Source organism: Choloepus didactylus, chromosome 7, assembly GCF_015220235.1.
Source record: "Choloepus didactylus isolate mChoDid1 chromosome 7, mChoDid1.pri, whole genome shotgun sequence".
In the NCBI taxonomy this organism is placed as follows: Eukaryota; Metazoa; Chordata; class Mammalia; order Pilosa; family Megalonychidae; genus Choloepus; species Choloepus didactylus.
The window spans coordinates 84,157,308-84,184,065 of NC_051313.1; the positions used below are offsets into that span (position 1 = coordinate 84,157,308).

At 36.6% G+C, this 26,758-nt stretch overlaps 1 protein-coding gene across 1 annotated transcript in view; it reads right to left on the bottom strand.

The window, feature by feature from the left end:
• Positions 1-26,758, bottom strand: part of COL19A1 (collagen type XIX alpha 1 chain) — a 341,781-nt gene that overhangs the window by 240,814 nt on the left and 74,209 nt on the right. Inside the window, exons 8-10 of the mRNA XM_037844663.1 lie at positions 23,198-23,329; positions 22,024-22,086; positions 15,611-15,664 (exon numbers count right to left, since the gene is read on the bottom strand). Of these exons, the coding sequence (XP_037700591.1) occupies positions 15,611-15,664; positions 22,024-22,086; positions 23,198-23,329 (249 nt within the window). The remainder of the gene's footprint in view (positions 1-15,610; positions 15,665-22,023; positions 22,087-23,197; positions 23,330-26,758) is intronic.

Consider the following 26,758-nt stretch of genomic DNA (forward strand, 5'->3'; position numbering starts at 1 on the left):
TATACTAACAGTTATTCAAATAAAAAAATTGAAAAAGTTTGGCAAGATAGATGTTTCTTTCCAGATGTAGCAAACTGGGGGAACTGATCTTAGGCACTTTGAAGAACTCATTACAAAATCTGGGCTCCTGTGTAATTGTGATGATTTTCTTAAAGTGAATCTGTCAAGAGCAAGTGTTTCAGCTTTTACCTTATTGTGAAATGAGCTGTAAGACTGCCTTTAAGTAAATCTGAAATGTTATCAAAGTACTAGGGAAATAGATGACATTTTTGCGAATCATTTACTGAAATATCTAAAGTATGGTAATTGACATAAGAATCAAGTATTCTACCAAGTGAAAGATGATTTATGATACAAAGAAAATGATGCTCCTAACTGAGGACAGCAAGGTACAAACCATTTCCTATCCAAAAAATTCCTTTTGATGAGTAATTTACAGGTCTATGCCATATCAGTTACCCGTACTTGAGTTTAAATGCACCTTTGGTTACTTATCTTTAGCCCTGAGGTAAACAGTTGTGAAGATCTGGGGAAAGAAGCATGCCTTGACAATGTAATAAAGTCAGGAGATTTTTAGACATAGTCTGGATAAAAAGGGAGCAAGATAACCTGAAGATTTATGCTTGAAAAAGGAGGGAGGGTATAGCTTCTCCAAGAGAAAATGGTAAGCAAAGTCTGGAGCTGAACACTCTTCTTGCTATTATATTTCATTCTAGGAAGCAACACCTATAAGCTTGTTAGGTGGATAAGAGTCATCTTCCTTCCTATTTCCCTGAAGTATTCTTCTGCAGAAATTACAGAGGGCTTGCACTGAAGCATGGCTATCATCAGGGCCCTTTTCCAGTATCCCCTCACTTTGCTTTTCTAAGAGTCATCCTCTATTTTTCTTCTTTATTTCTAGCCTGGAGCTAAGTTCTCTGGAGTTCTGAACAACTCAACAAACATATCCAGAACCAGTCAATTGCCCTATGCTGGGCCAGGTTCTGGGATTACAGATATGAGTGATACACCAAGCTCTTGCCCTTCAGGAGCTCACATTTTAGCAGAGATAAGGCACACATTATTTAGGTGATGTAAATCAAGTGCTACATGAGCAGAGTGGAAGGGCTATTAATTCTGCCTGGTGACCAGGGAGACTTCATGAAACAGGGACAATTTTTTTCTTGACCTTTGAATTTAGTAATCTGTGAAAGAGCACTGATGGCAGCAGGGAAGAAAAATACCGCTTGTCTGTGAACATGCTCGCTATATTCTTCTACTCATACCTAACAGGTTCATAGTGTATCATACACTACTGTAACTGTCCCTGATTTAGTTGGCTAAAAACACCATTACACAGATTCACATTAAGAAAACTAGTGTACCTGAAGTCATAGATGTTTTTATAAAATACCAGTTACATATTTAAGTTCAGCCTTGTAAATGTCAGCAGTCTACACCAAGAATGAATTAGCCACTAAACTATGCAGAAAAACAGTGTGTGATCTTTTTTATGGCAATACTTTAATATTTACTAGCTAGATGCTGATAATGCATTACACCAAATAGGAACATCAGTGGACTAGGTTGTTGAATCTGACTGTTTAGCAAATAAAAGTCAAGTGCCTGGGTGCCAGATACACTGCATGTGTTGAGCTTCTCATCCATCTGTTGTGTTCTCTGCCAACTGCTCTACTTGGGGGTGAGTGGAAGGCATTAGAAGGAAATAAGAAACCATTAAGAAATAAAATCAACTGCAGGATGAGCAAGTTTCTTTTTCCTGTCCTTCTATTACCTCTGTCCTTCTTATGTTTCTGTTTATTTTACTGCTATATGGCATCGATACAGTGCCCACAGATAAGATAATTAGTAAGACTTGTGCCATGTTAAAGCGATTTTTCACTGATAATTCAAGTTTCGCTCTTGAATTTTAAATAAGTGAAGCCAAGAACAAGTTTGACAAAAGTATTTTCTTTGTGATCACTTCTTCTATGAATATTGGTTATGATAAAAAGTTTAATCCTATGTCCATAATTGACTATACCTTCATTCATTACAGAACTTTCTGAAATAAATCAGTGAATAGGTAATTCTCTGCTTCAGAGGTAGTTTCTCAAGCATGCAAAGTTCACACTTATTTTATAAAGTTTGACAATTTCTTATAAAGGAAATATTCCAGAATAAAGCTGAGTTGTCCTTTCTTTCTCATTTAATGGTTTCAATTTCCACAATAATTCACATATAAATAGATAATTTAACTTTTTTTAACTTGGGAAATTCTAAAATTAAGCTTCATTCTGAATTTCAATGGAAAAACTAGGTGAACACATCTTATAAACAATATAAACAGGGAGCCAAATGACTATATTATATATATATATATATATATCTAGATTTTTCCACTAAATGCCTATATGTTTCTGAGTCTCTGAGGCATTAATACTACATCTGTACCAGGGCTGTCTCAGAGTTCATTATAATTCACAACAGCTACCGGCCTTGTCTGCACTTTCATAAACTGTAACAGCATCTGCCTTTATTTCCTGAAGCTGCAGCCCTCTCATAAAACATCTTTTTAGGGAAAATTGAGATTCACGGATCTCAGTCATTTCATTTCCCGACAGAAAAGAAATACAAAGACTGTCAGGGAACAATGGGTCTGTCTAGTTCAATCTCATCCCACCACAATGACTAAAGGCATCAGAGGTTATGGTGAAAGAAAAAAAAGACCTAACATACAAAGGACCTGGTCATAATGAGGCTAGTTAGCCCTACTATTTTTAAGACATGCAACTTGGCAACTTTCTCATCACGTTATCAGTTGTACTTCTTAAGTGCCTTAATGCATATGGCATTTTACCTCTAGAATCTTTTTTTTTATCGTCATGCAACTAAGTCAAACACTTTTGTTTTTGAAAATGTAAACACAGAATTAAAACATATGTATCTGAAGCACATTTGGTGGACAACACAAAGAGAGAAGTTTTTAGCTTCAGTGTTGAGGTTAGAGTAATGTAGAGAGTAGTGCGGGACACTGTTATCGAGTTCTGACTTGGCGGGCCTGGGCCAGGGGAACTGATCAGCCCCTAGGAAAGGTAGTGGGGCACGGGTGGTTGCGCCCTCCACGGCCCCCCGGGCCTGAGAAAGTGGAGCCGAATGCAGGCCCCATTTCCTCACCCCAAAGTAAAAACCATTGGGGAGGGCTTGCCGGAGAAAACCGCCCCCTTTACCTTGCCCACCCACTCCCCGTTACCGGAGCAACTCCCGCCCCCTTTTCAATCAACCTCCGCGCCCTCTCAGAACCAATCCAAGCCTTTAACCCTTACAGCTACCCCGCCCTCTAAATGCCCGATATAAGCTTGTACTCTCCCCTAATAAACTCTCTTGGTTTTCATCACCCAAAAAGAAACGTGTCCCGCCTGTTCCTTTCTCGCCGCCCTCCATACTTGCACGCCCTCCATACTTGCACGCCTCCCGCCGGGGACCTGGCCAAGTCCCCCGCCTCGCCCTCGCCTCCGGGAAAGAGCCCCCGCCGCCGGTACCCTCGGAGCAATCCTGGGAGCCTAGGATTTAGCAACCGGCCGCCACCCTCCCCCAGACGAATCAACTGCGACCGCAGAGTAGTAATTGTTGGGCTGCCAGGAGGTAGGCATGCAGCACATATAAGGATTATCTGAGTCAGGTGTGTGAAATTCAAAGACATATTTCGAATATAATTTTGAATTTGGAAAATAAAATAAAACCATATTGTTTTCATAATACTAATTTTGGGAGGTAAAGTTAAGCAAAATCCTCTCATTTGGTGAAGAAACAGGCATGGTGATTCTTAACTAGTGGGCACACCCTTCTTGGGGGTAGGAGGAAGTCAGAATCTCTAAAGGTTGAGTAGCATTTAAAAGGGGTATCTGGGTTTTAAAATTCTGACACTCTTGAGACAGTCGGTGCTTAATGGCACAAAATACAAGTAAACTGTACAGTTCACTCACTAGGCAAACAGGGAAATAGATTAAGCTATAATTCAGAATTTTCTGGGCAAAGGAAATCTGGATACTTGAGGAGCAATCCAGATGAGATAATATAGGAAAGGTACAAGGACTTTGGATTCATATGAATAGAGGTTAAAATCTTGATTCCACTATTTGCTAGTTATGAAACATTGGGGAAGTTTTTTTTTTTCTCACTAGATCTTGGTTTCTTAATCTGTGAAATAGAAACGATAAATCTTACCTCACAGAGGTGTTTCAAGGATTGAATTAAATAGTGTAAAAAAGGTTCCTACTAGTGCTTAGCACATAACTATTTTGTAAATTTCTGCTATTTTTATTATTAGTAGTACTATTATGATCATCATCATTGTTGTAAAAATTTTTTCTGTTAAGTGGGGAATTCATTGGTTTGCTAACATTCAGTTTGTTTTAAGATGTAAAATTTATCTAAATTAGATGACTTTTATTTTAACATTTTATATTAAGTATATTTTGAATAAATAATAGAAATTCCCTCAAATGAGTTGTAATTTAGTCTCATGGTAATTCAGAATTTAGAAAAATAGAATCAACATCAAACTGTTTTCTTTTAAAATAATACCTATCATTTACTGATTGTATACTATATATCAGGGACTGAGCTGGAAATTTTAGAAACAATCTCATTTAATCCTTAAGACAAAACTAGGCTGACTTCCAGGAAGATGGCAGATTAGGAGAGACAGAGCAAAATCTCCTTCATGAAAAGCACTATATAAAGGACAGAAAGCACTCCAGAATAGCAGTCCCAGGTTTCTACCTGCTGGGCAGGGACATCTATACCACATAGTGAGTGCATGGCTGGAGAAACCAAGAGACTGCATTTAAGCCCAGTGAGTGTTTCACCCAGAATGCTGCTGGGGAACAGGCGGTTGGAGCCAGCTAGTGAGCATGGAGGTGAGTAGCCTTCCATGCCCTGTGCACCCTCCTCACACTAGGCTGGGGTGGTAGCCCTTCAGAAACCCATGGTCAAGAGGCCCCATGCTGGGGAATGGTGGTTGTACTGGTCAGATGAGCGAGGAGGGGGCAGCTTTCCATGACCTGTGCAGCCATCTTGGCAGTTGGCTGAGAAGATAACCCTTCTCAGCCCCATGGCTGCTGAGCTAGAGACTGGCCACCAAGTATGGAGTAAGCAGCTTTCTAAGCCCCATCTCTGCAGTTGGCTGGGGAGATAACCCTTCACAGCCCTGGGATCAAGAGCTCCCTTGGGGAAATTTGAGATTCAGCAGGCTTGTAACAGCATCCACTCTTCCTCCATGGAAGCCTGCAGTGTGCACAGCCTAGAGGCAAGGGCACCACATGGAAGTGCCAGGAGCCCTTCCCCAATCCCAGGGTTTTGTGGGTCACAGCAGATAGGACCATGGTGCATTAGAGCTGGGAGGGGAGATGTGTAGCTCTGCAGACCCAGGGTTCTCCACCTGCAGCCCAGGAATGGCCAGGACCACTGTGGGGATGGACTCCTTGCCAAACTGTGCAGGGCACACCCTCCACCCACAGGGCTAGCAGTCCCCAGTGAACAGAGAAAATTAGTGCACTAATTGGATTTCCATATGGTTTGGACCCCCACTCAGTGCACAGACAAAGTTGGGGGACAACTGGCTTGGGGGTAAGAAGTGGCTCAGGAGTGCCATCTGCTGATAGCTCAGGGAACGTGCACTCCACCAAGCGATTGCTCTGTCAAATTACAGATAAATGTTCAAATAATCCTGCATTTCCTAAAAGAACCCTATCAAGATAAGCAAATGCTAAGAGGCCAAAAACAACAGAAAATTATAAAGCATACAAAGAAACCAGAAGATATGGACAACACAACCATCCAAGTTAAAAAGACAGAGGACACACAGAACTTAGAGCAATTAATCAAAGAAGTATACACAAACATCAATGTCATGGCTAAGGATATAAAGGACATCAAGAAGACCCAAGAAGAGCATAAAGAAGAATTTGCAAAAGTAAATAAAAATAGCAGATCTTATGAAAATAAAAGATACTGTTGATCAAATTAAAAATATTCTTGAGATGCATAACAGCAGATTTGAAGAGGCAGGGAACAATGGAATGCAAAAGCATAAAACAATGAATGGTGAAAAAATAAAAAAATTTGAAATGGATCTCAGGGAAATGATGGACAACATGAAGTGCACAAATATAAGAATCATTGGTGGTCCAGAAGGTTCAGAGAAGAGTAAAGGGCTAGGAAGAGTATGTGAAGACATTGTTGGGGAAAACTTCCCAACCCTTCTAAATGACATAAATATGCAAATCAAAGATGTCCAATGAATGATAAATAGAATAAATCCATAAACACACTTGAGACATATTCTGATCAGATTGTCAGATGCTGAAGAGAAAGAGAAAGTTCTGAAAGCAGCAAGAGAGAAGCAGTTCACCACATACAAGAGAAACTACATAAGACTAAGTGCTGACTACTCAGTGGGCACCATGGAGGAGAGAAGGCAGTGGTATGACATATTTAAAATTCTGAAAGAGAAAAGTTGCCAGCCAAGAATTCTTTATTCAGCAAGGATCTCCTTCAAAATTGAGGGAGACATTAAAATTTTCACAGCCAAACAAATACTGAGAGAATTTGTTAATAAGAGACCTGTCCTACAAGAAATACTAAAGGGCGCTCTACCAGCTGAGAAAAAAAGACAGGAGAAAGATGCCTGGAGAAGAACACAGAATTGAAGAGTATTAGTAAGGGTAACTTGAAGGAAATAAAAAGAGAGAGGGAAAAAAATAGATTTGACAACTAAAAACCAAAGGATAATATGGCCAATTCAAGAACTGCCTTCACAGGAATAACACTGAATGGGAATGGATTAAACGCCCCAATTAAAAGATATAGATTAGCAGAATGGATTTAAAAATATGAACTATCGACATATTGTTTACAAGGAGACTTATCTTAGACCCAGAGACACAAAGAGGTTGAAAGCAAAAGTATGGAAAAAAATATTCCACACAAGCTACAGTCAGAAGAATGCAGAGGTAGCAATACTAATGTCAGATAAAATAGACTGTAAGTGCAAGGATGTCATAAGAGACAAAGAAGGACACTACATACTAATAAAAGGGACAATACACCAAGAATAAGTAACAGTCATAAATGTTTATGAACCAATCAAAGTGTTCCAAAGTACATGAGAGAAACATTGGCAAAACTGAAGGAAGCAACAGATGCTTCCACAATCATCATGGGAGACTTCAATACACCACTCTCTCCTATAGATAGAACAATCAGACAGAGGACCAATTAGGAAATTGAGAACCTAGACAATGGGATAAGTTAATTAAACTTAACAGACATATATAGAGCATTACATCCCAAATTACCAGGATCTACATTCTTCTCTAGTGCTCATGGAACTTTCTCCAGGCTAGATAATATGCTGGGGCATAAAACAAGCCTCTATAAAATTTAAAAGATTGAAATTATTCAAAGAACATCCTCTGACCACAAAGGAATGCAACTATAAGTCAAAGATATAGAGCATTCACAAATATCTAGAGGTTAAACAACACACTCCTAAACAATCAGTGTTTCAAAGAAGAAATTTCAGGAGAAATTGCTAAATATCTAGAGATGAATGAAAATGAGAACACAACATATCAAAACCTTTGGGATTCAGCAAAGGCAGTATTGAGAGGGGAATTTATAGCTCTAAATGCATAGATTAAAAAGGAAGAAACAGCTAAAATCAAAGAACTAATAGAACAATTGAAAAAGCCAGAGAATGATCAGCAAACTAATCCTAAAGCAAGTAGAAGAAAAGCAATAATAAGGATTAAAGCAGAAATAAATGATATGGAGGAAAAAAAAAAAACATTAGAGAGCATAAATAAAACCAAAAGTAGGTTCTTTGAGAAGATCAACAAAATCAACAAACCTCAGCTAGAATGACAAAGTCAAAAAGAGAGAAGGCCCAAATAAACAAAATAATGAATGAGAGGGGGGACATTATTGCAGATACCACAGAAATTTAAAAAATCATAAAAGGATACTAGGGACAACTGTATGCCAATGACCTAGACAATTTAGAGGAAATGGATAATTTCCTGGAAACACATGAACAAACTAGACTGAACAGAGAAGAAACAGAAGACCTCAACAAACCAATCACAAATAAAGAGATCCAATTAGTCATCAAAAAGCTTCCTACAGATAAAAGCCCAGGGCCAGATGGCTTCACGGGGGAATTTTACCAAACTTTTCAAAAAGAACTGACACCACTCACACTCAAACTCTTTGAAAAAATTGAATAAAATGGAACACTACCAAACTTATTTTACAAAGCCAACATCACTCTAATAGCAAAACCAGATAAAGATGCTACAAGAGAGGAAAACTACAGGCCAATCTCCTTAATGAATATAGCTGCAAAAATTCTCAACAAAATACTTGCAAATCAAATCCAAAGACATATTAAAAAAAATCATACACCATGATCAAGTGGGGTTCATCCCAGGCATAAGAAAATCAGTCAATATAATACAACACAATAACAAATCAAAAGAGAAAAATCAAATGATCATCTCAATGAATTTTGAAAAAGCATTTGACAAAATTCAGTATCCTTTTTTGATAAAAATACTTCAAAGGGTAGGAATTGAAGGAAACTTCCTCAATATGATAAAGGACATATATGAAAAACCCACAGCCAGGATAGTACTCAAAAGTGAGAGACTGAAAGCCTTCCCTCTAAGGTCAGGAATGAGACAAGGATGCCTGCTGTCACCATTATTATTCAACATTGTGCTATCAGTTCTAGCCAGAGCAATCCAGCAAGGCAAAGAAGTAAAAGGCATCCAAATTGGAAAGGAAGAAGTAACACTGCCATTATTTACAGATAATAGGATCTTGCATTTGGAAAATCCTGTGGAATTGACGACAGAGCTACTTGAGCTAGTAAACAAATACGGCAAGATGCAGGATACAAGATTAATGCAAATAAGTCAGTAATGTTTCTATACACTAGAAATGACCTAACTGAAGAGACACTCAAGAAAAAGATTCCATTCACAATAGCAACTAAAAAAATCAAGTACCTAGGAACAAAATTATGTAGGATGTAAAAGACCTCTACACAGAAAATTACATAACTTTACTAAAAGAAATAAAAGGGAATCTAAAGAGATGGAAGGATATTCCATGTTCATGGATAGGAAGGCTAAACATCTTTAAGATGTCAGTTCTACCCAAATTGATCTACAGATTCAATGCAATTCCAATCAAAATTCCAACAACCTAATTTGCAGACTTGGAAAAGCTAGTTATAAAAATTGTTTGGAAGGGAAAGGGGCCTCAAATTGCTAAAAATATTCTAAAAAAGAAAAATGAAATGGGAGGACTTACACTGACTTTAAAGCCTACTATAAAGCCACAGAAGTCAAACGGCATGGTACTGGCACAAGATAGACATATTGATTAATGGAATAGAATTGAGACTTTGAAAATAGACCCCTAGATCTATGGTGGACTGTTTTTTGATAAGGCCCCCAAATCCACTGAACTGGGACAGAACAGTTCCTTCAACAAATGGGGCTGTGAGAACTGGATATCCGTATCCAGAAGAATGAAAGAGGACCCCTACCTCACACCCTATACTAACATTAACTCAAAGTGGATCAAAGACCTCAATATAAGAGACAGTACTGTAAAACTCCTAGAAGATAATGTAGGGACACATCTTCAAGACCTAGTATTATGAGGTAGCTTCTTAGACCTTACACCCAAAGCACAAAAAAGGAAAGAAAAAATAGATAAATGGGAACTCATCAAAGTCAAAAGCTTCTGTACCTCAAAGCAATTTGTCAAAAAGGTGAAGAGGCAGCCAACGCAATGGGGAGAAAATATTTGGAAACCATGTATCTGATAAGAGACTGAGATTTTGCATATATAAACAAATCCTACAACTCAATGACAATAGTACAAACAGCCCAATTATAAAATGGGCAAAAGATAGGAAAAGACATTTTTTTTGAAGAGGAAATACAAATGGCTAACAAACACATGAAAAAAATGTTCATCATCACTAGCTATTAGGGAAATGAAAATCAAGACCACAATGAGAAGTCATCTCACACCAATAAGAATGGCTGCCATTAAACAAACAGGAAACTACAAATTCTGGAGAGGATGTGGAAAAATTGGAACTCTTATTCATTGCTGGTGGGACTGTATAATGATACAGCCATTCTGGAGGACAGTTTGGTGGTTCCTTAGAAAACTAGATATTGAGTTACCCTTCGATCCAGCAATTTCACTTTCACTATATACCCAGAAGATCTGAAAGCAGTGCATGAACAGATATTTGCACACTGATGTTCATAGCAGCATTGTTCACAACTGCCAAGAGATGGAAACAATCCAAGTGTCAGCAGATGAGTGGATAAATAAAATGTGGTATATACACACGAAATACTATGTAACAGTAAGAAGGAACAAGGTTGTGAAAAATATGACAACATGGATGAAGCTTGAAGACATAATGCTGAGTGAAATAAGCCAGACACAGGAGAAATATTATATATTACTACTAATATGAATTCCATGAAAAATGTAAAATAAGTGCCTTATAATGTAGAATACAGAGAACCTAGATATAGACAAAAGTTAATGAAGGGGCAATAATAATCTAATATGTACAGATATGATAATGAGGGTGAATTTAATTGTATGGGAATGGTCTGATTGACTATGGCTCAGTAATGGGATTATAAGTATCATTGATGCATTGAAGGCAAACATGTTAGTAAATGGTTGTTTAAAGGCATGTAACCCACAGATTAGCACCACAAACCTGCAGCTGATGAGAGCTCTCAGATGTTTTATGTTATGACAATTGTTTAAAATTGAGAGTGATGATGATTGTACAACTAAGTGAAGATAATGTAAGACACTGACTATTTATCTTGGGATAGAATATATATTAAGTGAAATTAGGAACCCACTACTTAATAAATCAGGTCTTTGACTTGAGACTTGCTGTTATGAATCTTAGGGTTGTAAGTGGGAGGCTGAGCCCTCCTATATTTATGCCTAAGAGGCACCTCCAGGGAACCTCTTTTGTTGCTTAGATGTGACCTTTCTCTCTCTAAGCCCAACTTGGCAAATAAATTCATTAACCTCCCCATCACTGTTATGTATATATGTTAAAGTTCACAATTTAAAAATGCATTAAAAAAAGACAAAGCTATAAGTAGCTATATAATTCCATTTTACAGAAGAGAAAACTAACAGAGCCCAAAGGATATGCTCTAAATTATTCAATTTGCCTGGATTCAAACCCAGGCAGTTTAACTCTGGCTATTTAATATCTGAATAGTACAATAATGATGATTAGAATTTACTGCATACCTATTCCATGAAAAGCAAAAATATGAATATTTTAGTACAAATTCTAAATAATTCAGTAGGCAGAGAAAAAGCTTTGGGCATAAATTAGCCTCTATTACTCATTCAATTTTCACTATCGCATAATTAGGATTAATTTTTCAAAAAATATCTGTCACAATGACATGAATAGGTGAAACAGAGAAGTGAGGCAATTATTCCTTTGAAATATTCATGTAATGAAAGCAAGCATGATTTGAGCAATATGTTTAGGGATAAAGTAAGCAGGATTTGATTCCAGGGTTAAAATTCTCATCTCATTTTTCTATTGCACACAGTGAGAATGTGAGTTGTGAATTTGTGCATGCATGTGTGTGACAGAAAGAAAGAGAGTGTGTATGACCTTATGCATCATCATTCACTCATCAAAATTTACTCATTTTGACTGACAGTGGCTTCTGTCCAACAAAGTTACTTAATAACACTTGCTACATAGTTAGGTATTTTCTTACTTAAAGAAAATTTACCAAATCTCTTAGGCAAAAATCCCAGTTGTACTTAAATAAATGTAAAGAAAACAGTTAATTTTCTGCAGCATTGATAGTAAGGCTGTGTATATCAGGTTAAGGATACCTAGTGTCAGTCTGTACTGTGTGATAAGTATTATAATTACAAAAGAACATAATTAAGTGCAATAGTTTTTCATCCTCAAAGTCCCTGTAACTCCATATTCCATAAATTGATTTCATAAAATAGTGCTGTTCAGTGTACTCTTTTTTTTCCAGGACCCTGGGGAAAAAAAACCCACCACCTCAGTAAATTAATATTTTGTTTAGAGAGTTGACTTAAAAAAATTTGCTGCTATCCCCTAGCCAAACTTCAAAGTGTAGGTGTTTATTTTAGAATAATGGGATTTATATGCAAATCACTTAATTTATTACAGTATCACATTAGATACTGGGAAGTGCAGCTAATATATACATTCTATTCCAGACTGTTTGGAACATGCCCCATTCCATCAATATAAGTCAGTTTTCTAAGTTAATTCTGAACTTAAAAAAGGAAAAAAACTTCACTCTGAGAATTTTGTACCTGAGATATATGTCCTATAGCACTTTGCATAGGTTCTTGCTTCATTTGAGGTATTTAAACAATTTGCTTTTTTTTCTATTTATTTTTTAACAGAACTCCTAAGTACTTCTAACTCCAAGAAAGAAAAAAAACCCAATGGATTACAAATGTTGAGAAGCAGAATGAAAGTTAAGTCCTGGGATGCTGTGAACTAATTCTGGAAGACACACATGAATCACATTAAGCCAAATATGGGAGATGGATATCTGAGGATAAGTAGCTTTAAGAACCAATAAGTTTCCTTTGGAAATTTATGGGAAGGCCAAACAAGGTATGTCCATCATGGGACAATGGAAGTATTTTACCCTAAACATAAGTTCTCATCTTTATAAATATGATTTTAAAATTTTGAAATTTAAAAAAAATGTATGAAGATATTTTTTTTCTTTGGAGTCAAATATTTTTTAATTTATTAACTCTACCAATAGATAACATAATAGTAGCTTTCTTATCTTAATTTGTCATATAGTCATTAGAATTATTTTAAATATATGGTAACCTGTGGACTGTAGAAGCAAGAAAAACACTCTTGAAGTGACATTTTTTCATGCACGAGTGTGACATCCCTTTAACAACTAAAGAAAGTGTCAAGTTAGAAACAGACCTGGCACCACCGTGACTATGACCTTGAGAAAAGGATATGATCAAAGGCTTGGTGGATATTGGAAGAGTATTATCCTCCAAGTAGGGTCTCTGAAGATGCATGAAACTAGGAAGCAAGAGCTAAGCATAACCTGATTCCAAGTTTAGCACCACTGAGAGCTGCCTGAATTCTCTAATCATCTGTGAGACTCTAAGAGCAACTCAAGTAAATTAGACCAGAAGAAAACTGCTTGATGAAGCATAGGAGAGATTTGCCAGGATAATTTTGCTACCATTTTGAACATGATAAATACAGCTTCTCTTTTATCACATTTGCTTCTTAAGTTAGCTGGAGACAGTGTTTTCACCCAGTCACTGATTCTCATAAGCTGGTTTTGCAAGACTCACTCAGTAGCCATTTTGACCAAATGGAGCCCATGGGCAGAGGCATTCAGTTCCTGAAATTACTTGGTCCAGCTAGTTTATCAGTAGCTGAATACTCCTTTACGATCATTGACGTTTCACTGTAAGTGTTGTGTAGGATGAATCACCACACTAGATTCATCCTACAAAACTGGGCTTCTAGGAAAAGAAACACAATCATTTATTCTTAGAGTTTGTCTCTGCAACCCTACATCTTGCTCCAGTTCCTTCATATTGCTCAAAATGTCCTCTCTTTTCTAAGAATCTCTATTTTTTCCTAGGGATTTTCTTGGCTTGTATACTTAACTTTCTAGACTACCGCTGCTAACATGATCCTTGATTGCAACTGATCTGTTCAACTTTTGATTGGATTGAATCTGTTGATTCATCTGGGCCTTGTGATAAATCCATTCTGTTGATATTCCAGGTAAGGAGTCCTTAGCCTGCTCTATTACCAGTCAGCAGGAGCTCATACCTGTTTTTCACAGACAAAGATACATGACAGGTCTCTTTGGAGCACTGGATTAATGGTATTTTATACCAGTCACAGCAAATGCTGTTTTAAAGTATGGCAAGGGAATTTTATCCTGCTTTCCTATCATTTTTTTGTGTACACTTATATAAATTTTACTTTACATTCTTTAGTAAAGTCTGAAAATCTATTTTATAGTCCAAGCACTCCTGTGACCCTGTACTTGGCTTTAAAAAATTCCCATTTTTGAAATAATTTGCAAAATCTGATGATCTGGAATGTAAACAATCAGATTGCATAATACATTTTAGGAAAAGATTGGTGAAATGAGTGTATCAGGCAAATTTGGATTAGGCATCTCTTTAGGATTTGGGTGACTGAGTAGTAGTCTCTAGGGAAAAAAAGGCACTTTAAAGAAATTAGACCTTGAAACAGTAATTTGAAGGAGGTTTTATGAAGAGCCTTCCTTTACTGCCATCAGCAAGATTAAACAAGAGGAGGGATAGTATAATCCCCCCAAAAATTAACTTGCACAAGGCATTATTGTTCCACAAAATTTGTTGGATTACCTCAGTCCAATGGTTAAATCCTACAGGAGTAAAGAATCTGCATAGTGGATGAAATAATTTATAAAAGAAAAAAAGCAGCAATAATGAAACGGTAGGTATTAGAGACACATTTAATAAGGTCCCAAAAAATAACTGTCCAACAATCTCTCAACCTCCTACCACATGACTTCACTTACTCCTGTGACAACTTTAGATGACGATATTATTGAAGATAACCACTGAGTCATGGCTGTCTAGATAATGAGGCACAATAGAATCACTTGGTAATTAGTGCAGCTATACCAGCTACAAAAAATTAAACTAAACTTTAGCAAGGAAGAAAATTTTTTTATATTCAACATGTGAAAGTTTTAATAATGCAAAAAGTTATCAGCATTATAGATATGGTGAAAAATAAGAAAAAGTAATTGAAATTTAATTTACAAATATAGTAAGATACTTAAAGTTTCTATAAAAACAGAACTTGGATAAGTTATTGAGCTGCAACACTAACCTCTTATAAGTAAAGTCACTATTTTAAAATCATCTTTATGGTATTAGAGTATATAACATAAAAATCAACTATTTTATGAGCTAAATACTATATTTATATTTCTTTGATGATTGAAATGTATTTCTTATACTTTTAATTATAGCCTTTGGTGTGGTACTATATTACAAGGTATTTAAATAGATTGCTTAATTTATATCTACAGTGTAACATGTATTAGTATACTGTATCATACATAAAATAGTGAAATTAAGAAGCCTCGGGGCTCTTAGCAGATTAATGTCAATGTTCTAGAGCTGGAGTTGGCAAGTTTTTTCTGCAAAGAGCCAGACAGTAAATACTTTAGATTTTGCAGACCATATGGTCTCTGCCACAATTACTTAATCCTGACATTGCTGCCCAAAATGGCCACAGGCAATATGAAAACAAATGAGTGTGTCTTTGTTCCAATAAAATTTTATTTATAAAAACATGGGTGGATTTGGCCCAGGGGCCACAGTTTGCTGATCCTTGAAATATCAGACCTGTTGCGTATAGTTTCCCTTATCAGATATAACTTTATAAAAGCACCACAAAGTTTCCTCAAGTAGCAAATTAACATACCTTTTCCCCAGGGATCCCAGGAGCACCGTATTCACCTTTAATGCCAGCTGGTCCCTACAACGTAGAAATATTCATTAGGAGATTTTTTAAGGATCATTAATTGCTAATGTTGTCAAGATAATCTACAATTTCACAAATGAGTTGCTTCTGTTTGCATCAAAGTTTGTGCCTTGGATTTCTTTTCCTCATATTGTCTCCAAAGTCATTAAACAATATTTTTGATTATTATAATCATTCAACAATTAATAAATATCAAGGTGCTAATCAAAACTAACACTAGACATTCTCCACACAGAAATATGCAATTCCACTTTGTCATTTTTTGACATAATCATATTGCTGTTATCTCAATTGATACCAGAAATGAGTTTAAATGATTTAAAAGCTATGTCCTACCTGATGTTTTCAATTCAAATAAGTCATGAAATTTCAGATTCTAAAGCTACCCATATTTGTTATTTCATTTAGTGTGGCTGACCTTTCTTTACATTCCAAGATAAATCCCAAAGTTGGGGCAATCCAGTTGTCTGCCTCCTTGTACTTCCACTTAAGCTGCCAAGCCTGGCTGGAAAAATCTACCAAATAAAGTGACCTGATGACTTCATCATGAATTCAATATAATACATTTATCCTTATACTTTTTAAATGAGTTTTTCTATCCTTAGTGCTCAGTAGAGGTTAAGAAATGTTTCTGTGTGTGTGTGACTATATAGTACCATTATATAATTTTGTGAATATATATATTTAGTACCATTATTATGCTGACATTATAAGTTAATTTTAGGTTTAAGACATGCAAATAAATTTCAGTTTCGAGTTCCTGTAGATTAGATGTGATTATATCAGATTGGGTAAAATTGATACCAAAAAAAAAAAAAAAAGAAAAGAAAAAATCCCTATTCAATATATTCAGTATTGGATAAAAAGAATGAGGAAATATTCTTCATTTCTTATATTGACCAAGATAAAGAAGTCAAGAGCTTAATGTTAAATCTTACTACTGTGAAGTCATTACTAAGGGAAGACATTCCTTCATTTATAAAACATTATTAACATATTTTGATTCAATTGATTTTTTAATTGGTGTGGTGTGGCTACAAAATGGAAATATGAGTGATGTCAGATTGGAAACAAGGGGAAACTCACTAGTAATCTCTGAGTTAACACAGAAGTGGGAAATACATATTGGGATTGGGGGCTGGAGGAAGTAGTAAGGAGCCAATAGCAAGGTTTCTGACTAAAGATTCAAATAAGTTAACTTCTTCCATTCTAAATCACTTTGATTTTCTGTAAAAGAATGTCAGCAAAGAAATCATTTAATAAAGCTAACACTTTTTGGAAAATTAACTGGAGATGTGGAAGATAATAACTCAAAAATAAACTGGAAAATTATTTTTAAAATAGAGCCCAAATCATACTCCCACTTATGCAGAAACATTGAAATTGAGCTGCTATTTTACAGAACTCAGAGAAAATTTCACCTCTGAAGTGGGTGAGGGTATTAGCAAGGGTCTTAACCGAGAAGGTAATGTGGTTGCTAAGTAATTAAGTTGCTAACTATACTTGCTAAGAAAAGAGAATTAAGAGATTCAGAAAATTACAATAATTGAGTCTGAATGAAAGACAAGCATTAATTATTATTTCAAAGAACATCATGCACAGTTTAGTCTTGGACAGAGGGCATGGTTAGAATGGTTTAATTAGTTACCCTGATATGGAATACTAATTACAACTAGGTGTTCAAGTACAAGCAGTGGTATTTCAAACCATCTTACTCCATGAGTGGGGGTCATCAGCTTTAGAGAAAAAAAAAAAACAAACAAACACAAAAACCAGTAAATCAGATTAATGAAGTATCATAGTATGGATGAAAAAATAGGCAAATAAAGATAAATATTAAATCATTTCAGCAATTATGACTTTTTTTTCCCAAAATACTTCTAATCCTTCATTGACTAATTGACAATATTAAACTATAACTAATAGAACAATACTGAATAATAAAACACTCGATAATAATTTAGCTTCTCTAGCTCTTTCTTTATGAATTGACTCTTTGCCCCACTTGGCAGAGTACACTGGGCAATTGGGAAGTAGAATTTGTAAGCTCTAGGAACAGCTGAGTTGATGATTTAGACTTTCCTTGTGGTATAGTACTCACTCATACACTCACTCAACATATTTTTAGCTCCTATTATGTGATGTTTTAGGTCCAGAGCCACAGAACTCACATTCGTTTGGGAAATAAATAGATGCATGATAGTGTGCTGATCAAATGGCAATAAAAGTGCTAAAAAATGTAAGAAGGTAGAGTGGAATGGAGAGCTACATTTTATATACAAATGTCAGAATAGGCCTCTATTTTAAGGTGATCTTTGAGCCAAAACCTAAACGATGTGAAGGAGAGAGCCGAGTGATTATATTAGGAGAGTATTCCAGGCAGTTGTAACTTGTTTAAAGGACCTTGTAGCAGAAGTGCACAGGGGAGAGGGTAGGAGACAGTATGTGTAGTTGAGAGGGGTAGGGAGAGCGCTGCAGATTATGCTCAGGTCTTTGGCATTTATCCTGAGGGAGATAAGAAGTCATTGATAGATTTCGGCTCAGGTTGAACAGGGTTTACTTGCATGATTATTCAGAATAGTTGTCTAACTCATAGTGTATGGGCATATATAAATATAAAATTTGCTCTTTATGAAGTTGCCACATTAATGGTTCTCCAAACTTATCTTTAGAAATAATGTAGAGTGATTCAAATTTGGAAATTTGCATTCTCAAATTTTTCTCATTTTCTCTCATCAGGCCCTAAGTAAAATGCACCCCCAAAAATTAGTAATATATATCTTACAGTTAATGAGAAAAAGTAAATTGTAATTATATCTGGATAGTGCCTACTCATTATCTAAATATAAAAATGTCAGGAATCTCTTCAAATACTAGTACATTGTATCTAGAAAAAGTTTTGCCAAATATTAAGAACAAAAGACAGAGTTCAGTGAAATATTCAAATCATTGAGATTTTTATGTACTAAAACACATATCAATTGAAAATTCTAAGGGATTACCTCAAAAATGAAGATTATTTTTGGTCAAACCATATATGAAATTAAACTTAACCTAAATCTCTACCTCTCCTACAACATGTGAGCAATTACAATGTGGATAGGAAAGCAGGGGAAAAATATTTGAGTGTCTATAAATGTGCCAGTTTCTATTTCTAGTGCTTTATATACGTTATATTGCATTCCTTCTTCACAATAAACTATTGACTAGGTATTATTGAGATACATTTTCAAAGCAAGAGATTTTGACTCCAGATGGTACTAGCTCCAATATACAGTTCTCCCTCCTCTAAATATTTTCTTGGGCTTACAGACTAAAAGGAAAGCCTATAAATAATATCTGGTTCCCTTAGTAGCATGGTACTTCTGACCATTTCACAAAATTAGATATTCATTATGCCTTGGAACAAAATGACTTTTGATCTCTATCATGCAGGCATTATTTTGTGCACCTGCTGTAATACTGAAAATTGTATGCCAGAATCAAACATGGAGGGAAACCCTCTTTATTTATTGCGCCTTGAAGTTGCAGGATCACACAGCACAGTAAGAACAAGAATGGGCCTATCATTAACTCCTTAAAAATGAAACAATGAAACCATGTTTATTACAAGTGCCAGGAAAGCTGAGAGCACTCATGGCCACAGTTATTTGAAGCAATTTTTTTACAGGGCAAGGATTATGTTGGTATAATCAAATGCTGGTGCATGCATAGAAAAAAATAAGAGTATACTGATTAATTATTTGCTTTGTTTGATACATTATCAATTCATTTTATCCCAGGTGGTTTTTCCCTGCCATTAAAAACTCCTGCTATTATGAACTTTGTGTAGTCTGGAAGTTAAAATAAATGTTAATCTTTTAAACATACCATAAATGGGGATTTATTTCACATAATGCATTATAACTAAGATAACTTTTATGCATAATATATCAATGGTTTCCAATAAATTTGCTAACATCTATCATTTTTTGCTAGAAAATTTTTACTGATTTTCATTCTGGTGGAGGGAGTGAAGTTGAATAAAACATAACTAGACTATAAGCTCCTCTGCTTTCTTGTTAGTACTGTAGCAATAGTGTCTAGCATACTTTTGTTGTAATAGTAGAAGCTTGATAAATAATTGTTCATGAATTAATGAACAAAGAAAAAATGAATATTTGGATGTTGAAGTAGAGACTCCATAACACCATGATTAAAGAGCACAGAGGAAAGAATATATCTTTAAAAGACATATACTCCAAAAAGAGTGTCTCAGTACTTAATCAGGTTTTTTTTTTCTTTAAGCATTTAAAGTTTAATGATTTTTTAAATAATTACTCACATTAGACCATACTTTTAACACAGAAAAATTTTTAAAAGGGGAAGGTGGATTTTTAAAGCATTTTGCTCCCTCTACAACCAACATGTGAAATCTCCTCTTATGCCAGCAATCTTAAAATCATAGAATTGGTAACTCAAAGAACTGAAAAGACAAGTTAAGAAATGAAGGTGTATCACATCGTGATCAACCACAATTTAACCATTTATACATTCTCAAAGCATTTATGTGTCAACCTTATGATGGAGACAGAACAGATAGATGACACACCCTCCTTTAGAGATAAGGAAAATAAAACACAGAGACAGGGTGACTTGGCCAAGTTCACCTTAACCCAGAGAGGAGTTGGGATTAATCCAGAAATCTTTCTACACTATGACTTCTCTTAATTTTGTTACTTTGGGCACATCATTTTACCTATGCATTGTTCTCTTAACTGCAAAATGAAGATAAAAATATTAGGTTGACATTCTTGATGTTATTATAAGGATAAAATAAGATATTACAAGTGTTAGTATCCTAATTTAATAACACAGACAACTAAATAATACTGAAGTGCTTTTAAAATATAGAACAGCCATCACAATGCATAGTAGTTAAGAGAAGGACACTGGAGTCAACAGGACTGAGTTCAGATCCCAGTTTGGCCATTTACAATTCTTGTGATCTTGGGCAATAATTTAACCTTCCTAAAGCTCAGTTTTGTCATCTATAAAATGGCAATTCTATCATGAAGAGTAATTGCAGGGATCAAATAAGATATCTAACGCACTCTGCCTTATCATTGTTTGCTGAGGTAAGCACCTCAATAAACACTAGTTATTGGTACAATGGTTTGTATGTTCAGTTTGATTGAAACAGATATTGTTTAATTATTTTTATTTTCAAATAGTGAAATTGAAAGTAGAGGTACTCTAACTAATGTGATTCAAAGGGCAAAAATACATGTCCCATCCCACCTCAAAAGCATCTTCTTAAACACCTGCTAAACTACCTGAAGCTCCTGTGGGTACTTTAATGGGTAGACACTCTCTCTGGAGTCAAATAACTGTTACTCTCTTCCTGGCTTTTGAAGCTTGCTGTGCAATTTTGAGGGATCACTCATTGATCAGACATCAGTCTCCTACTTTTCAAAACATGGAATCCAACTAGATTATAAAAATAACTGAAAATCATGGACTTCCAAGCAAGATTAAGAATGAAAGGAATTTAAAGGCATAAAAGGAAATTAAATATGTTTCACCTTGGATAGACAGCAGAAACAGAATCAACTCCTAACCTTAGCACAAATTAATTTACCTGGTTAATTAACAAAAGACACTACTTAAGGATTGGGTAACAGGACAGTTAGGTTTTGACGGGTGGGAAAACAGCAAGGGCAAAGCTCTAAACATGGGATATTGCCTAGAATTACATCCTTAGAGGTTTAGCTCACCATCTCCTCCTTAAAATTCACCCCAGTCTCCCAGACTATTCTCTCAGGACACTTGCAACTCTTCTATAGTACCTAATATCTCTCTTTCTAGGTCCTTGAGAAAGGGGAGTGTATCCTATTATTCTTTATATCTCCTATAACACCCAGAAATATGCCTTACTTACAAGGTATTCAATAAAGAAAGTGTTTTAATCAAGTACAGGGAGACTAAGAAAGAATTTCAACAAAAAAGAATTTTCAGCAGACAAGAAAAGCAAGAGTTCATTGGGTATTTAGAAAAAATAATGCTAAAAATAAGGCTAGGAAACAACTAAAAAATAAACTTTTCTGCTTCACAACTTTGTTTAGGGCTTACACAGGTAAAACGATTTGGGATTCCATGTCTTTTCAAACTTAATGCCAGGCTTTCAATATGAATTCAAAAGCAGACTTCAATGCTGATGTGTTCTTCCTTATGATCAGCATTTTAATCATAGTCCTTGATAACCTTTTACAGAAACTTGCATTTGTATGAAAACAGAAGAATTACAGGGACACATTTTTAAGTCACTTTTGAACAAATCCCCTTTCCTGCAGACGTGATAGGTTGTGTCTTACCGACTCTCCTTTATCCCCTTTCTGACCAGGTGAACCTGGAGCTCCCGGCAATCCTGCTTCCCCCTGAGCAAAAATGAATTCCTGTGTTATCAAAATGCTGTCATATTGATCCAAAACCAAATAGTTTATAGACATGAAGCTGACAATAGTACAATAAAACTTTTTCTCTCCTGTGAGCTGATGCTGGTCCTCTGCTGGAATGCCCTTCTTCCCTTGGTCAGCAGGCTGACCACGCCTCACTCTTCCACACTCGGTTTAGCATCATCTCCTTCGGGAGACCTCCCTTGGGCTGGGCGCTGTGCTACTCCTCCAGGGCCCTCTGCACCCTGTATTTACCTTTCTCATGGAACTTAGTATACAGTTAATAGTAGTCACTAGAAGAAATGGAAGTTTCCTCTAAACTTCTCACCCCAATCCCAGCCCCACTGCTCCAGCCAGAAGGTGAGTATTTAGCAGGATGGGTCAAGCCAAAGGGCATTTATTAGGTCACAGTGCTAGAAGATGCTCTGTTCTAGGAACTGGGCCAAGTTCTCCTTTCTTCTTTCCTTTTCTCAGGTATGGGCATAGGGAAAAACCACCAAAAGGTCACTCAGCCTATTTTTAGTGCAGGCCTTGATTGCCATTCAAAGTCACATAGATCCACAGGCCCAGCCTCCCTGGCCAGGGGACCATACTGAGGCAGGTAAAGCAAATTCTTAGACAATAACAGAGTCACTCTGTATATCTGCCGTAGAAGTTATAGTGGAAGGAGGTGGTTGGTTGGAAATTTGGGGATACTGGACAAATAAAATCTCCATACAACAAAGAAAAATGATGTCAAGTATCTTTGTGTATGTGTTTCCCCCCAGCTGTGAACTTCTAGAACTGAAGCCTATTCCTATCATACATTAAATACTCAATACTTGTATATTGTACAGGTGTTTCCTCCCTTCATCATTCAATTCATTCCCATTCACATACTGGAAGGAAGGTCAGATGGACTCAGAACTGTTCAGGTAAAAATCGAGCAAACTCTATCCCCACCTCTTGGCCCACAGTGACTGGGTGATTTAGGCATTTGATTCAACTAGCACTGCAGGGAAGGGCACATTCTCTACACCAGAAGACACCTTCAAGGATCCTGGCTCACTGTCTGGAGTGGCTATGCCCTAGTCACAACTCAAAATTAGCATACCTTGTTCAGAGCGCACTGGCACTGGTACTGGTCTTTAAGTTCCTGCTTGGCTGGCAAATATGCAGACATTTTGCTGGCATGAGGGGTTACCAATGATGATGCAGTACTTTCAAAGTCAGCCTGCTCTGGACACTAAAATCCAAAAAAAGGCTTTAGGAAATGGGGTCAATTCCAAACATTCTGACAAGTCAAACACTGGCCCCCAACAAATAAGCAATAATTGGGGTTGCCTGCAAGAACTGCCTTCTTAGAAACCAAAAGTTGACACCAATGTATGAAAGTTATCACATCTTTGCTCTTTCACTGTCTTCTGTTTTATTACAGTAATAACACACAAGAAATCTATTTTAAAATGATGAATTTAGTTGGGAATTCTACAACTATATTAGGTGACTATCCTAAGTATTGTAGTAGCCAAATATTTACAATAATCACATTACAATAGAAAACTTCGTATAAATAACGTCTTCATATGTCTTCTGAGAACAAAATTTAAATTAAAATGTAATTTGAACTTTTAAAACCATTTACTTTAACAAAATGATTGAAAAGGCATATAAAGTAGAAAATAAATTATTTTCACATTTTAAGATGATACTATTTTATCAAAATATATTTTAGTCTAGTCCAGTGTCCTTTAAACACATTAAAAAGATCTCTACCGCAACAGACAAATGGTGGATTTTTACATTTACCTAGTGGATTCAGAGCATGCTGGACAACATGAAGTGAAATTTGATTCCATGGCTATGAGCTTTTTTTCTCCTCTCACAAGATTAATCTAGATGGAGAATCTGAAGAGGATAAATGCATCCTTTCTTCTCAATATCATTTACCAGGCCCCTCACCATGGCTTAAAACTCTGAATTTGCAATTTCATGAAAACAAAACATATTACTTTGTATACTAAAAATTATATATGCATGAAAAATATTGGCAGATATAAAACTAAAATCTTATCACTGATGAGATCATGGCTGGTATTTATTTTCTTTGAATTCACCTATATTTTCCAAGTTTTCTATAAAACACATGCATTACTTTTGTGACAAAAAATTTACTTTTGAAAAGTGGGTAGCATTGACAGCAACAAAAAATAACAATTAAAAAAACTGACAAAAATAGCACCTAAAAATACTGTGACTAGTTTCCTATTTTTACCACCAGTTCTTTCACATCTACTTTCCAGAGTTAATGACTTAGTTATCGTAATACATTTCCAAGTCCAAAAGTATAAAAATCACATTCAAGGACTCGGGCAAGATGGCGGCATAGAGAGGAGTGGAAGCTAAGTAGTCCCCCTGGAACAACTACAAAAAACCAGAAACAACTAGTAAATAATCCAGAATAACTGCGGGGGGACAAACGAGACCATCCATTCATCATACACCAAGCTGAATTGGGAGGAATGCCCGAGAACACAGCATAAAATCTGCAAGTAAAACCTGCGGAACCAGGTCAGGAGACCCCCTCCCCCATAGCCCGAGCTGCAGAGCCGCGTGGTGCCACAGGGAAGCTCTCTCTCTCCCAGCAAGCGAATACAGCTCAGCTGAGCTCCAACTGGGGTTTTAAGTAGCGAGTGTGAACTGCTCACTACAGGTACGCAGCCCCAAAAAACAGACAAAAGTTTTGGGTGACGACTGACCTGGGAGAGCCGGAGGGTCGCCTTGGACTGGGTCTGAAGGGGACTATCTGTTTCTTTTTTGGCTCAGTGGAGAAAGCCCCAGTCATTTTCAGTTTCCAGGGTTGTGACTCTGGGAAGGGTGGAGACACCACAAGCAGAGAGCGAGACCATTGAAATGCTAATGACCTCCACCTGGGGGGTCTGTCTTCTCTAGGAGGAAAGGGGTGGGGCCCTTTCCATTCAGAACCAGACCCCAGAGCCTGGGGGAACACGGCCATACCTCCTCACACCAGTCAAGAATTACAGGCTAACGGGCGTCACCTGCTGGGCAGAAAAGCACAGTGACCCCAAGCATCAAAGGGTGGAGCAATTTTCTAAGACACACCCGCAGGGAAACCAGATACTGAATATTTCTTCCCTCTGGGACCTGAGCCTGTTCTGGTCTGGGAAAACCTGATTTGGATAACCAAGGAAACCATGCCTAGACAACAGAAAATTACAAACTACACTAAGAAAAACAAAGTTATGGCCCAAAGGAACAAACGTACACTTCAACTGAGATACAGGAATTTAAACAACTAATGCTAAATCAATTCAAAAAGTTTAGAGAAGATATTGCAAAAGAGATAGAGGCTGTAAAGGAAGCACTGGACATGTATACGGCAGAAATCAAAAGTTCAAAAAACCTACTAGTAGAATCTATGGAAATGAAAGGCACAACACAAGAGATGAAAGACACAATGGAAACATACAACAGCAGATCTCAAGAGGCAGAAGAAAACACTCAGGAACTGGAGAACAAAACACCTGAAAGCCTACACGCAAAGGAGCAGATGGAGAAAAGAATGAAAAAATATGAGCAATGTCTCCGGGAAATCAAGGATGAAACAAAGTACAATAATGTACGTATCATTGGTGTCCCAGAAGGAGAAGAGAAGGGAAAGGGGGCAGAAGCAGTAATAGAGGAAATAATTAATGAAAATTTCCCATCTCTTATGAAAGACATAAAATTACAGATCCAAGAAGCGCAGCGCACTCCAAACAGAAGAGATATGAATAGGCCTACGCCAAGACACTTAATAATCAGATTATCAAATGTCAAAGACAAAGAGAGAATCCTGAAAGCAGCAAGAGAAAAGCGATCGGTTACATACAAAGGAAGCTTAATAAGACTATGTGCAGATCTCTCAGCAGAAACCATGGAGGCAAGAAGGAAGTGGTGTGATATATTTAAGATACTGAAAGAGAGAAACCACCAACCAAGAATCCTATATCCAGCAAAGCTGTCCTTCAAATATGAGAGAGAGCTCAAAATATTTTCTGACAAACAGACAATGAGAGACTTTGTGAACAAGACACCTGCCCTACAGGAAATACTAAAGGGAGCACTACAGGGTGATAGAAGACAGGAGTGTGTGGTCTGGAACACAATTTTGGAAGATGGTAGCACAACAATGTAAGTACACTGACCAAAGGTAACTATGAATATGGTTGAGAGAGAAAGATGGGGAGCATGTGAGACACCACAAGAAAGGAGGAAAGATAATGACTGGGACTGTGTAACTTGGTGAAATCTAGAGTATTCAACAATTCTGATAAAATGTACAAATATGTTCTTTTACGAGGGAGAACAAGCAAATGTCAACCTTGCAAGGTGTTAAAAATGGGGAGGCATTGGGGGAGGGATGCAATCAGCATAAACTAGAGACTGTAACTAATAGAATCATTGTGTCATGCTTCCTTTAATGTAACAAAGGTGATATACCAAGGTGAATGCAGATAAGAGGGGGGGATAGGGGAGGCATGTTAGACACTTGACATTGGTGGTATTGTCTGATTCTTTATTCTACTTTGATTTAAGGTTATTTTTCCTTTTGCTGCTTCCTAGCTGTCATTTTTTTGTTTCCTCTTTCTTTTGCTTCTTTACCTTCTATGAC